Source organism: Microtus ochrogaster, linkage group LG5, assembly GCF_000317375.1.
Source record: "Microtus ochrogaster isolate Prairie Vole_2 linkage group LG5, MicOch1.0, whole genome shotgun sequence".
Classification (NCBI taxonomy): domain Eukaryota; kingdom Metazoa; phylum Chordata; class Mammalia; order Rodentia; family Cricetidae; genus Microtus; species Microtus ochrogaster.
In genome coordinates, this window is record NC_022031.1 from 64,270,520 (window position 1) to 64,285,112 (window position 14,593).

A 14,593-nucleotide genomic window follows, 5' to 3' on the forward strand; every position below is an offset into this window, starting at 1 on the left:
CTGATGGGCAGAGGTGACAGAAGCACTGTCCAAGTGTATGTGCAACAGTTCTTCAAAGATGCAAATGCAGTCTGGGGAGTGTACCTTGAGAAAAGGAGATGACAGCCTAAGGATGAAAAAGACTATCAATGTCCTCCAAGGAATCAAAGTGAGAAGTGTTGGACTCGGCCAGGCTGAGTCACGGTTTTACATTTCTAAAAAATGTCAGTCCCTGCACAGCCTCTTAGATGAGCTGATGCCTGTGGTATCGTCTACTTAGTGCATGTGTATCCGGGTAATGCTGTGCCTCTATAACCATGGTAGTCTATCCTGACTGTGACCTATGGTGATTACTAGTGCGATTGACACAGACGTCAACACAAATCTACATGCAGATTGAGGCTTCAGCCCCGCTGACAGAGTATTTGCTTAGCATACACACAGCTCTGCTGTCCCCAGCACCTCATCAACTGGGCATGCTGGGACACACCTGGAATTCCAACACCTGGGAGTTAAGGTATGAAAAGCAGACGTTCAAAGTTGTCTTTGCGTCCCTGAGAGTTTAGGGCCAGCCTAGCCTGACTGACATATTTATCTGCGGATACCAAGTTTCCCTGCCTGGCAGCTCTGCGGGCAGGTTTTCACACATGACTGACTACTGGGGATTTCAACACATCTTCAGCAATCGCAAGATTTCAAGAGCAAGAGCAGCAGCACAGGACAAATGGTGTCCCTGTGGTGGTGAATGAGAACAGCCTCTCCAGGCTCACACACGTGCCTGCTTACTGGCCAGCCGGCTTAATCATTTGGAAGGATTAGGTGTGGCCCTGCTGGAGGAGGCATCACAAGCACCTGCTGGGCCAATGTTACTCTCTCTGCCTGCTACCTGTGGATACTGATGAAGCTCTCCAGCTATTTCTCCAGCATTATGCCACCACGAATGCTGCCACGCTCCCCGTGATCATAATGCACCAAAGTTCTGAAACTGTAAGCAAGCTCCCTCTGTAAGAGTTGCCTTGGTTATTTGTCTTTTCACAGCAAGAGAACACTAAATCACAGAGATCAGCAGCCTCAGCATAGGGATTAAAGGCGAGTGTCACCACCTGGTTAATTTTTTCTATACAATCTAAGTATAGAGATCCGCTCTCAGACTATATCATTAAGAAAAATCTGGCTTAACTACCTATAATTAGTGTATGGTAAAGACTCAAGTTGGAAGCCTGACACGATGGTACACGCCTTTAATTCCAGCAATTGGGAGGCAGAGGCAGGTAGATCTCTAAATTTGAGACTAGCCTAATCTAAAAGTGAGTTCTAGCACAGTCAGGGATATTCACAGAAACTCTGTCTTGGAAAAAAAAAAACAAACAAAAACCAAGTAGGCTTTATTAAGCCAAACATAACAAACACTTCACCCTGCACTAACGAGTGAACGTCATACTCACATGCCATGCCCCACCAGGCGGGCCCTTTCCCAGAACTAAGTGGGGGATATAATGGTGCTGCTCCAGCTTCCAGTGTAGAACAGACGGGTAGTCATACCCAAAGTCCGCATCTGGGTGAAGAAGCGTGTCAAACAGCACTGCCACGGGATTGGACGACCGGCCCTCCAGACCCTCAGATAGGTACTCTAAGTCCTGAATGGAAGGGGAAAGAGAGAAAGGGGAAGCCTGAGAAAGCCAGGACCGTTACGTGAATAAGGACTTCCAACTCAACAGTTTCCAGAGAGTGAGCGCATTCATAATATTTTGTTTGGCAAAATAAATGTAGGCAACGTTTAGATTTAAAATGAGACTTTAAGAAAAGCCTTGTAAGAGCTGAGGCCACCGTGGCCTAGGGATGCTGGCAGGATGAGAAAGCCAGCGCTTCCCAGACTGATCTCAGCACGGAGAACGAGTCAGACCCTCGCCGGCAGGCTACAAAGCACTTTTTTGAGCCTGAGTCCTTTCACTAGAACCCATATTTGAAAGCCAGGCATGGTGGGCCATGCTTCTAATCACAGCACAGTGGAGGGGGCCATGGAAGACTTCTCTCACTCACTGGCTAGGCTGCCTAGCCTACTAGGTGAGATTAAGGCCTACGAGAGACCTCACTTCAGAAAACATGGCGGACAGTTGGAGAATTAACACACAAAGTTAACTTGTGGCCTACATGAGGGCAAGTGCTCACTCTCTCACATAAACCTGCAGCCACAGGTCACATAAAATTTTTAAAAACTCCACTAGGAAATAATTTGGGAATTTTTGCTCAAATATTCAATATAATTTAGATATGACATCAGAATATATTTATAAAGCTAAAATAAACAGCATTATTTAGAATGAAGGATTTACAACAAAGAAATATACATAAATAAAGCCAATCTTCTTTAGGTATTAAAATCTTTTAGAACTGACACAGCACATGATACCTGGTCAACAATGGAGAGATGCCTTGCTTCCTCTAGCTTACTGTGTAAAATTGAGTTTGGATGCATGGCTTCCGGTGATAAATATGGTCTGTACCCTGACAACATATACGACAGGCATATTCCTGAAGGTCCATTTCCTGTTTTAAAAAAGTAAAATGACGTAAGTTGATCCTCTTCTTGCTTGGCGTTTCCCCTCACCTGTTCCTCCTTCTCCAATCAACTAAAACCTGGGACTCACACACTTCTGACCTCTGTCTTCTGTCTGTCTTTCAGTATCTCGTCTACTTAAGGCTTCAACTCTGTGTGACTGACTTCCAAAATTAGTTCTCTTGGATGACCTGTTCTTGAGAAATACACATTTTATAGGCTACTTCTTTATTACAACTGATGTAGAATTGGACTAAGGGCAGGAGAGACGGCTCAGCAGGGTAAGGCTCTTGCCACCCTCAGTAATCTGAATTAAATCTCTGGAACTCACACAGTGGAAGGAAAATCAATCCTTGCAAGTAGTACTGTGGGCATACATGCAGGGATGCACACACACATTTAAAAAGAGAGAGGGGGAGTCATTAAAAAAATCAGGAAAATTCATCAGGGAATATCCTCAAATACAAGAAAAGCCAATTGACCAAACACAGCATTGCATTTGGGAGTTGAAAAAATATAGTAAATTTGAAAGAGGCAAACTTAAACATGACACAGGTCATGTTAAAACAAAACTAAAAAAACCAGATACTCATCACCATAATGGATGGTGTGAAGGAATGAAATAAAAGATACACAGATTGGAGAAAAGGAGGTAAAAACAAAATACTGAAAATACTGTTTGCCAATGACATGATTATCTATATAGAAAATCCCAGAAATTGACCTCTCAAGACCCCAGAACAACAAGTTACAGCCACAACTGAAGAACACAAGTCAATACACGAAAGTCAAACACTCTTACACCAATGAAGAATGGAATTTGAAATAAAAAACACTATCGTTCACAACTACATCAAAAAAGAAAATTTTAGCATAATTTTAACAAAATATGTATAAGAGCTACATAAAGAATGCCACAAAATTTTGAATAAACAAATGATAATTTTAAAAAGGCCTAAATAGATGATAAGTTATTCTATGTTCATAAATAGGAAGCCTCAAAATTACTGTATGTTGTTAACCTGATCTATAGACTTAATGCAATTCCAATAAAAAACTCATTAACGGTAAGCTTACTTAAATATGTATTCTAAAACATTTTAGAAAAGCAACGGTTCAGAATAGCCACCATAATGCTATCATCTTGAGGTAAGTCTTGTCTGACTTCCTCAAGTTTGAGCACTAGATGAAAATATAAATAGCAGGTAATTAAATGAATATAATTATCAAAAGTTTCAAAAGTCTGAATTATTGAACACCTTAATTGTAATAGTTGTAGATCCTATCTGTTGAGGTGATACAAAGGACAGGAGTGAAATAATATTTTAGGTAATCATAAATGTCGCAGCAGAGCACGACAATGTCACTGCAAATAGCATGACTTCCGAACTACAGTTGACATTCAGTTCATGTCCACAGGTGTCTAACCAATACCACAGAGCTACACGGCTGAACTCCAGTGATAAAACACACAGAATGCCCTCCACAGAACTCTAGTAACACTGGTCACCATTAACTGCTTTTATCGGTAATTCAACAAAAAGCTACTGCATTCCAGCATGGATTCTATCATATAAGTCAATGCTTCTCCAAAGACTTGGTGATGGTTATTTTAACAAATCAAAAAGCTTAATACGTTATAATTCTGTCCTTAATTATCTGTCTCCATTTCACAGAAGCATCTCCTTATATTTTTGTTCTTTTAAGATATTTATTGATTGCCACATGGTGGTTGTACATATTTGTGAGGCACAGGGTAGCGTTTTAATGCATGTCTACACTGTAGATCAGACTAACATACACATCACTTCAGATGTACACCAGTGTTTACGGTAGGAACATGCAAACCTCTACTGTGTTAAGGTAGGGCGCTTCTTCAATACAATGTTAGAACATACATACCTTAAAATGATAAAAGCCGTAAAAGTAGTAACTAGCTTTAAGAAATGAAATACAGTAACTTACCAATTATTACCACAGGTAAAGTCACTGATGAATCTTCGAGTAAAGAAGTTTCTTCAACCAATGGCATCCCTTTAACTTTTGGCCCCAAATTATCACCAAAATATTGCACTAAGGAATTGAAAATCTCTCCTTCCGTTTCAGTATCACTATAGTCTCTTTAAAAAAAAAAAAAGTAAAATTATAGTTTAGGTTTTATAAAATCCATTTTTTTCTCATAGTTTACTTAGACAATAAAATATCCATCAAGTTACATAATGCTTTCCCTAGGATAACATTTCAAGTCCACGAGTCTGAAGTAGACATTTATCTCATATTAAATATCTTCGAAGCAAACTTTTTTCCACGTTAGGGAAATAGCTTAGTTTAAAGCACCTGACTGCATCAGGCCCTGAGTTCAATCACCAGAGTCACATAAAACGGCTGAGCACTGTGTCCAATGCCTGGGGCTCTCTGGCCAGACAGTCTAGGCCCGTCGGACAGCTCCAAATCCGTGGATGAGCCCATTGAGGGGAAAAAAATTGTTTGAGACAGACTGACACACACACACACACACACACACACACACACACACACACACACACACACACAGAGGGAGAGGAAGGGCAAGCAAAATTATATCTGAGATTTTGTAGATTTTTGGGATGCCGAGGAGGGGCTAGCTTGCCCTCTACTTTTTTTCCTCAGCCAGGCACACAACTTTAATTCCAACCTTGGGAGGCAGAGGCAAGAAAATCTCTGAATTTAGGGCCAGACTGGTCTATTGAACAAGTTCCAGAACAGCCAAGGCTACACAGATAAACCTGTAAGGCAGAACTAGTCATAGATTTTTTTTTTAATTATTTTTATTTCGTGTGCATTGGTGTTTTGTCTGCATTTGTGTCTGTGTGAGAGTGTCAGATCCCTACAACTGGAGGTACAGACGGTTGTGAGCTACCATGTAGGTGCTGAGAACTGAACCCAGGTCCTCTGGAAGAGCAGCTGAGCCATGGCTCCAGCCCTAGTCATGGATGTTTTAAGGAAAGATTATTATACAAAAGTGGGCCTTTTGGTAAAAGAAATGAGGTCTACACATTTTCAAGTAGGAAAGACCTTAACATCGTCTTCTAATCCCTGTTTTCTAACTGCCTCTCTAGAAACTAGTTTTAATATTCTGACATGTTCATTCAATAAATAAACTCAGTTTTTTAGGTTACTTCACAGTAGAATCACCGAATTACTTTCCATACTTAACAACAATTATGTCTGGAAGGGTTAATACACACTATCTGTGTCATTATGACTTTCTAAATGATGGTGAAATTGTTCATCCTAGATGCTAACCTAGCTACACACCAACTCAGGCAGCAGGATGGTTCTACCTGCCCACTTAGAGACTCCTTGTAAGCCCCGCCCCTAGAGTCCTCCAGCCAATAGGCTTAGGCTCCATCCTACCACTGCTCTGGCCTCCCTGCCTCATCCCTTGAGGAGCCTACCAACTAGAGGGGTCAGAGGAGCTTCTTCTACAATGGGCAGCAGCTACTGTAGACTCAAGAGTAAGGGACTGGTGTGCTGAGTCCTGTTTGGGACATCTAGATCACTCCTTCCAAGAAACAGGACCACTGCTGAAAGAGAGTGAACAGATGTAAGAGCCAGAGAATGGGTTGGGATGCCACAGCCACTTCCGAATTCTGGACTCACGCCAGCTCTGATTACCTGCATTAAGATTGAGCACAACATCCTGTCATGGACAGGGACTCATAGGCCCCACCTCTTTCTCGGGATCTAAAGGCTGAGCTATACCTTCAGTGGTACAGCCACTGGTGAAGCATGCATGCTCCAGTAAAGTTAAACCTCTTTTCCATCTCCTGTACACAAGTCTAGGAAAACTCATCGGGTCACTGCCAGAAAGAGACGTAAAAAATAATCCCATAGATATTTTTGTAACTCTACAAAATTTCCGAGTAAGTGCTTTTTAATTTCATTGGCTGTGCCCTCTTATACTCTATGTGTGTGTGTACACACACACACTGTCTAGACAGGTTAGGAAACTAGAAATAAATGTCCTCTAGAATTTCTGTTAACTAAGAAAACCAAATGGCTTTCAAGAGATTCAACATTAAGAACAGAAGATAATAGGCCATTTGAGGGCCCAAGACCAAGGTAAACAGATGACGCATTATTACTTTTAAAATCTTTAATGCGATATATTTAATGCACTAAACCCTTCTGAGGAGCCCAGTGACCGTGTGGGCCAGTCCATCCTTTCGTCTGCAGAGACCCATCTGCCCTAACACTAGCTGAAACTAGTGTCCATTTCTGTTTTTGTGAGGCTCCCGTCAATAAATCCACAGTTTCTGATTGTAATCAACACTAGCCTCAGAGAAAATATCTCAGTATTCGCTTTTATTCTTTTGTGTCCACTATCTATGTACACAGGCTGTGTGATGATGGCCCACGTGCAGCCGGGGCTCGAGAGGGCTCGAGGAGGAAGACGTCCTGCTCTGTCACTCTGCCTTATTACCCTGAATCCTGAGCTGCACCGGCAGCCAGCAAGCCCCAGGAATCCTGTCTCTGCCTCCCCAAATCCAGAGGCACACACGGACACTTGTGTTTTAACAAGATTGCTGGAGATTTGTGCCCAGGACCTCGTGTTTGTACAGAAAGTACTCAACCACTGAGACATCTCTCCAGCCGTCCTGAGAATTATCATCCCTCCAAGTAAACACCACAACCCTTAGCTCTCCGTTATCCTAGCAGCATCGCACGGTAGCTCTGATGTATATTTCCCTAAGAATATAACCATGGCTCCACGTGTTTGTTGTTTATCCTCTTTCTCCCTGCCTCTCTCTCTTTCTGTCTCTGTCTCTCTCTCTCTCTGTCTCTCTCTCTCTCTGTCTCTCTCTCTCTCTGTCTCTCTCTGTCTCTCTCTCTCTCTGTCTCTGTCTCTCTCTCTCTCTGTCTCTCTCTCTCTCTGTTTTTCCCCAAATCCTTTGCCTGGTTTTAAATTTGGCACAGATGATCTTTTAAGTTTTTTCTAAGTTCTAGATTCAAGTTTCTTCAGATATATGGCTTGTGAACATTTTCTCCTATTTTGTGGATTTTATTTGGCTTCTGTGGTGTGTGTAAATCAGAAAAATTTTGAGAGTCCATTTTCTTCTCCCATGTGGGATCCCTCTGATCAACAGGCGCAGCAGCAAGCACCCTCACCATTGTGATGGTCTGTTTCTTCACTTTCTTGGTATCCTTTCCGTACACTTAAGTTCTGACCACTCCCAATGTATTCTTCCTTCTGTGCTGTGCTTTCAATACCGTATGTAATAGATGACTGCATAACTCACAGCCATAAATATTTACTGCTTTCATCTAAGAATTTTCTGATTTCATTTTTGTGCAGTGTCAGCAAGCACACACATTTATTCTTATGTTTGTGCAGATCTTTGTGGGATGTGACTGAACTACAACTTCTGAAACTAACATCCATTTCCTGTTTTATGCAGCCCGCATCAGACTTAATTCACCAGAAATGGAAGGATTTCTGGGCTTTCGATTTCATTCCACTCACTGAGGCTTATGTTTATGCCAGTGGCAGGTTTTCTTAGTTATTGTGGCTTTGCAGTAGATTTATAACCAAAAAGATGAGTCCTCTAACCTTACGACACTGCCCTGACCCGCAGACCCACCACAAGAGAGTCATGCCTTGAGCGAAGACATACATACAAAGGATGACAGCTACGTCACTACAGAAAACACACATCTGTGGGAAGCCCCGCCTATATTCAGCCTGTCACTGCCTGGAACCTCATCCTGCAGCACATTTAGACCCTAATTTCTTCTAAGGCTTACTGCTTTTCAATGTACAGTCTTGCATTTTTTGTTGATCTTTTAAGTGTTTCACTTCTTATGCCAAATCAAACTATTTTGGGTTTTGTTTTGGTTTTGTATTTATTTGATCTTCTGAGACAGGTTTCCCAGTATCGCCCTGGCTGTCCTGGAACTATCTATAGGCCACACTGGCCCCACAAAGATGCCACATGCCTCTGTCTTCCGAGTACTGGAATTAGAGGTGTGTTCCACCACTGCCCAGCCTATGGAACTATTTTGTTAATTTCACTTTCCTGATTATTTAATATTGCTGTATACAAGTACAGTTCACTCTTGTACATCAATCTTGTATTCTGAAATATTGCTGAATTTGGTATGGATCTCAAGAAGTTTGACTCAGGGATCTCCTAAGACTTGAGGATAAAAAGAACCGAAGGTCTAGTGGCTCTACATTCTCTGTGTATTAGCTTACCTGGATTACACGATCTAGGTGACTCCTCATTTCTAGTCATCAGTATAATCATTCTGTGTGGCAAAGCACGGGCAACACGTTTCCCAGACTCTGGTTAGCTGACTGCTTTCGCCTAAGGCACTAATGAAATCTAAATGCAGTAGTAACTACGCACCACCTGAGTTACAGAGTTGCTGCTGCTGCATGTTTTACAGGACATGTGTGCTCAAGTTTAGGACTATAAACACTGTTCATCTGTACTTGGATTTCCAACTTGATGAATATTCTATTGAAGGCAAACTATTTTGAGGTTTTTTTGTTTTGTTCTTTTTTTTAATTCACTGTTCCTTTATTCAGGATACCAATAAAATTGCAAATTTTGTAAAATTACATTTAGGAACCAGTAAAGAACAGCATTTTGCATGCATGCAAAAATATTACCAAACTGTCAGACACTAAAGATCATTTGCTGTAATTTTGGAAGCCTTCTACTTTTTGCTTTTGAAACACTTCAGTCCAAAGTTTCTAAACGAAATAGTATAGGCATAATATTTGGTAATAAAAAGACTTCTGCTCAATCACAGCAATGCTTTTCTAAACAACCAAATACAAATGAAATGCCTTTGCACCTCAATTCTAAGGGAATTGGAATCACTCATCTCAGTTTTACCAAACTGACACTACCACACTAAAAAAAGGTTCTCACGTGACAAATAAAAGCAATCTCACATTTTATTTTCCAGAATAGAAGTGTGAAGCTTTTCCCCTTGAAAAATTCACACGACATTCTATCACAAGGCCTATTAATGCAGACGCTGGAGAAACCCCAAATGTAATTGTAATCAAAAAATGGTGCAAAAAGCTGCATCAAAGACAGCATTTGTGCTGCAGATGTTAACCCAACCCATGCTTCACTAGCAAGGCCCTGCATTTCATCCCCAGCAACACAAAAATAAATGAATGAAGCACACAAGACTAGAAACAAGTCCTGAAGGACCTGGCAAACATTCAAAAAAAAAAAAAAAATCCTGGCCCTGCCAGAAGTATTTTAAAAGGATACATTTACCAGTGATAATATACTAGGCATGCTTTCTTCTCTCTCAACACCAAAATGTAGCAAAGACTTCACTCCCTCCCCTAAGTTTCTTTTCTCAGGGAAAAGCATATGGTATTTACCACATAGCAACAAGAGTGTGAATTCCAAGCTTTCTCCCTCCCGTTCAACAGTATGCCAGAGGTGCCAGCAGGCTTTCAGAGGGGTATGTTCTAAAAGGAATGTAGTTTCCCAAGGGGCTTCAAATCTCCACTCCAGCCTCTCTCTACAACACTCAGAGTGAATCGGTTGTTACAATCTGTCTAGCCGTTATCCATCCAGCAGCCTGTGACACAAGACTTCTAGGATCTAGACTTTAAAGTCTCAACACAAACTAAATTGGTCAGGCCTAGCTTGCTGCATTTACAGCAGGCGTCTGCGCTTTCTCTGCCCCTCACTGCCCTTTTGCAACCTCTTCAATGAATGTTATTAAATATACATTGCATGTACCTATATTAAATAATAATCTCTGTGATTTGTGTTGATGACAGACACAAATACTGTGGCTTGTGGCTCATATTTGTAAAGAAGAAATAGTATTCTTAGAGGTTACTGATATTAATATCCTTTCCACCCAAGTTAATGTTCTATTAAACAACTTTTTTTTTTTTTTTTGATTTTTCGAGACAGGGTTTTGCTGTAGTTTTAGAGCCTGTCCTGGAACTAGCTCTTATAGACCTGGCTGGCCTCGAACTCACAGAGATCTGCCTGACTCTGCGTTCCAAGTGCTGGGATTAAAGACGTGTGCCACCACCGCCCAGCGTTATCAAATAACTCTTAATCAGTTTCTTTTTTATTTTTTGTAAAACAAACAAACAAAACCCAAGTGTTACACGTCCTTATTCTGTGACATCCATCCATACATGTAAAACCGGGTCCTGGAGTCCTTACTAAACATAACATTTCTTCTCCCCACTGTAAATATCGAGTTTCTAGTACTTTTGATCTTTTCTGTATTCTCTGAAGTGTTGGTCAATTGTACCGCATCTAAAACATACACACATACACACACACACGTTCATTCATATTTAAAACTATTCTTCTCACCTTAAGAAACTTTCATCATAATTTGAGTATAAAACTGCCACTTCCCAATTGTCTCCACCCTAACACGGTTTAAAACTACTAACATCTTAGCCACAATCCCTTGTCACTACACGACACCTCCTTCTCCACTTCCCTTCCAGCCAGCAACTTTTAAGGTTCCTCAATTTTTAAAAGGTAAAAACGTAGAAGAGGCTCTCCACGGATTCTCACATTTACCATCTCCACGTAACCGACTCGTCACCGGCCTAGCCACTCCCGCGGTCCGGGGACAAGAAGAGAGGGGGACAGGAAAAGAGTGGGGTCCCCGGAGCTGCGAGCAGTGCCGGCCCAGCGGGCGGCGGCCGAGGAGCACACGCGGGCTCCGACCCGTCCCGGGGCGTCCGGGGCTGGGGAGGGGAAGTCACCTGAGATGCCCAGCCAGGGAGCAGCGGCAGCACCACACGGGCATGGAGAGCGCTGTTCCTCCGGGCGTCCTGCACCGCGGCTCAGCGGCGCGGGAAGTCCGTCCCCGCACAGCCGCTTCCGCTCCTCCCGGCCGGCGGCAGGGGCGGCGCGACGGGGAGGGGCGGGGCCTGGCGCTGCGTCGGCAACGCGCGGTCCCGCCCACCAGGACGAGGCCGCCGATTGGTGGAGCCGCGGCGGGGGGCGGGCCCACGGAGGGAGACGCGCAGGGCCGTGGCGCTGCAGTCCGGGTCAGAGCGAGGCCTGTGCTCGCCCCCGGGCCTGGAGCGGGCGCTGGGTTCCCGCGCCCCGGGGGCTTCTTCCTCCGGCTGCAGCCGACCAGAGTCCCGCCACGAGCACCCACCTGAGCCCACGGCCTCGCATCGCGGGCACCCGAGAGTTGGGCCAACCACAGGTGCTCCGGGCGCCTGCTCGTCAGGCGCTGCTCCTGGCCGCGTTCAGCCTCCCTCCTTAAAGAGCGCGGCCCCCACAGTCCCCAGGGTGGGGAAGGTCTCGACCCTGCTGGGACGTTCGGGTTTGAAAGGGGCAGGGCCAGAAAGTGTTGAGTTCCTCCAGGTGTCTGCGATTCCAGTGGCAGGCAGGAAAATTCTGGACCGGGCGTGCATTCTCTTCGGTATTTGTCCAAAGTCGGGAAGTGGGGGAGGACACCCTAGTGCTGGTCTTCACAGGAAGTCCTGATTGTTTGGGACAAATAAAACACGCGCGTGTTTCTGTCTTTGAAAGAAGCACTCTTTAAGTTTTTCAGAATGTTGGAGTCTGGATTTTTAAGCAAATCAACCAGGCAGGGCGCAGTGACCCACACCTTTAATCCCAGCACTGGGAGGCAGAGGCAGGTGAATCTCCGTGAGTTCAAGTCTAGCGTGTTCTGCATAGTGCAGCCAGAGCTTTATGAGAGACTCTGCCTCATAAATGAAAAAGAAAGAGCTCAGCCTGCAGTGCATTCACCAGTTTTTTTAACTATGTTCTCCTCTTTGAAATAATAGCAACATGGCAGTTCATTTTACTTGTAATGTATTACCAGTGGTGAAGGAGGACGTCTGGAAGGAAGCTGTGTCTGCAGAGACTGACTGACTATAGCTGCTATACAATGGAAAGCTGGGCGTGCTGCAGGGCCAGAGGCTCATCACCTGATCTTGGGCTAGTTCTAGCATCGCAGAATAGCCATTGACTTAACCGCCTCTAAGTGTGTACTAAAAACCTTGTGACTAGGAGATAAAATACCTTTCGGGACCTATAAACTTAGCAGACCACTGACTTTAACCAGTCCAAAGCTAAGAATGCGGTAAGATAGCATCCTGAGACTACAATAAAGCTGCCTGCACCTTGGCCAGCCTGCCTGCCGGTCTGATGTACTTTAGTAAAATATGCCGATGTATTTTAAACGTGCCTCGATTTCTTTGTTCTGTAAAACTTCATGAAACTGTTTCCAGTTGAACCATGAAATTTGAGGTCAGTTAAATCTGTTTTCCCAGGCCATGGTCACTCACAGAATAATTCCTCGCGTGCCCTTTAAGAGGACAGCTGTATTTTTTGCATCAACAATGTGACACATAATAATGTGACACTTCTAATATGTCGTTGTCTTTTTATACATTTTTCCTTTATGGCTTCGTTTTTAAATTGTAGCGTTTTTTGCTTTTCAATAGTTGCATAAAAATAAAGTAGACACATCAGATTTCAAGTTTACTTTGGTTTGTATTTAACGTATTTTTAACAAATATTTTTAATCACTGTTGTACAGGGTGTGTGGGTCAGGAATGAGTCCATGGGTTCAGGAGCATACAGAAGCCATAAGAGAGTGTGAGACTCCGCTAAAGCTGAAGTGATTGGCATTTGGGAGCTGCCCAGTCCAGTCCATGCTGAGAGCCCAGCTCCTGCCCTAAAGTTCTTAATGATTGAGCCATTTCTCCGGCCCCTATCGTTTTGAATGTGTCAGAATTGTGAGAAAACAAATTCCTAGTGTTTATGCCTTTTAATATGTGGTATTATAGAATGCCAGTCAGAGCCAAGATAGTATGTTTTTGCATTTTCTACAAACAAGTATTTTAATCATTCAAAACACACAGTTGTGTTATGTATACTCTGGACAACTGGCAATGGACCATTTCAGAAAAGCCAGTAATTTGATCACAGAATACTCAGAGAGTTCCAGGAAAGATTCTAGAAAGGGTATTCTTTTATTAAAGCCGGAGATGGCTTTCAAATTTGCTGTCATCTAGGGCATTGATTGTTCTTGGTACCATAAGCAGCTGTGCCTACCTCTGATTGCTGTCGAACAATAATCTTTTATCCTGTCACTTGTATTATTTTTAATAAAGTACTGATTGGCCAGTAGCCAGGCAGGAAGTAGAAGTGTGGCAACGAGAATTCTGGAAAGAGGAAGTTTCAGTCTGCAGTCCTGACCCAATCTCAGAGGAAGCAAACTGTGACTATCCCCGCCAAAAAAGGTACCAAGCTACGTGGCTAACTCAGACAAGAATTGTGGGCTAATGTAAGATATAAGAATTAGTTAATAAGAAGCCTGAGCTAATGAGCCAAGCAGTTTATAATTAACATAGACCTCTGTGTGATTCTTTGGGACTGCAGGACGGGACGTGACAGAAAATCACCAGCATCTAATGATGCTGGAGTTGTCATCAGCTCAGCCTTCCACCCTAGGTACCAAGCACTAAGAGAACATCCATGGTTCCATGCAAAAAAAAGGATAGAAGCTGTGCTGAAGACCAGGTGAGGTTTGGCCCTGCAGTTTGATTTTGGGGGACAGAAACCTCACAGAGGCTTCCCACTTAAATAAACCTTTTAAAAGATTTTGTTGAATGTTCAACAATCCAGTTCAGCTGCAGAGAATTCTTACAGAAGAAAAATAATTTCATGCATTATGTTTCATACAGGTTACTCGAGAGAATCATAAGAGAGCAGAGGCCTTAATGTGGGTAGGAGTCAGAAAAATCCCCAAGTTACACTGTAAGATCCCATCACTGTCTGAACGAAAAGCTATGTGCCCAGTCAGAAAGCTACAGTTGCAGACAGTCTACAGCTATGCCTGACATGTGTTATTTTAATATGTTTTATTCCTTTCTCTGATATAAAGTTTCTCAGGTCAGAACTTCATTTCTTTCTTTTTTTTAATTTCTTTTAAATTTATTTAAAATTTCTTTTAAATTTATTTAAAAAAGCATCAATTGTCGTAAGTGGAACACTGACAGGCTGTGAGGGCTCTTTCTAACTCTATCCTTCA

General features: G+C 42.9%; 1 protein-coding gene and 1 long non-coding RNA gene across 2 annotated transcripts in view; one reads left to right on the top strand and one right to left on the bottom strand.

Moving 5' to 3' along the window:
• Osgin2 (oxidative stress induced growth inhibitor family member 2) overlaps positions 1–11,413 on the bottom strand; it is a 15,686-nt gene extending 4,273 nt beyond the window's left edge. The window contains exons 1-4 of the mRNA XM_005362336.3: positions 11,298–11,413; positions 4,502–4,656; positions 2,390–2,526; positions 1,425–1,616 (exon numbers count right to left, since the gene is read on the bottom strand). Coding sequence (XP_005362393.1) covers positions 1,425–1,616; positions 2,390–2,526; positions 4,502–4,656; positions 11,298–11,341 — 528 coding nt within the window. The 5' untranslated portion in view covers positions 11,342–11,413. The remainder of the gene's footprint in view (positions 1–1,424; positions 1,617–2,389; positions 2,527–4,501; positions 4,657–11,297) is intronic.
• Positions 11,414–13,949: 2,536 nt separating this feature from the next.
• The window catches only part of LOC113457733, a 3,703-nt gene continuing 3,059 nt past the window's right edge, over positions 13,950–14,593 (top strand). Inside the window, exon 1 of the long non-coding RNA XR_003378240.1 lies at positions 13,950–14,082. This is a non-coding gene — a long non-coding RNA (uncharacterized LOC113457733). The remainder of the gene's footprint in view (positions 14,083–14,593) is intronic.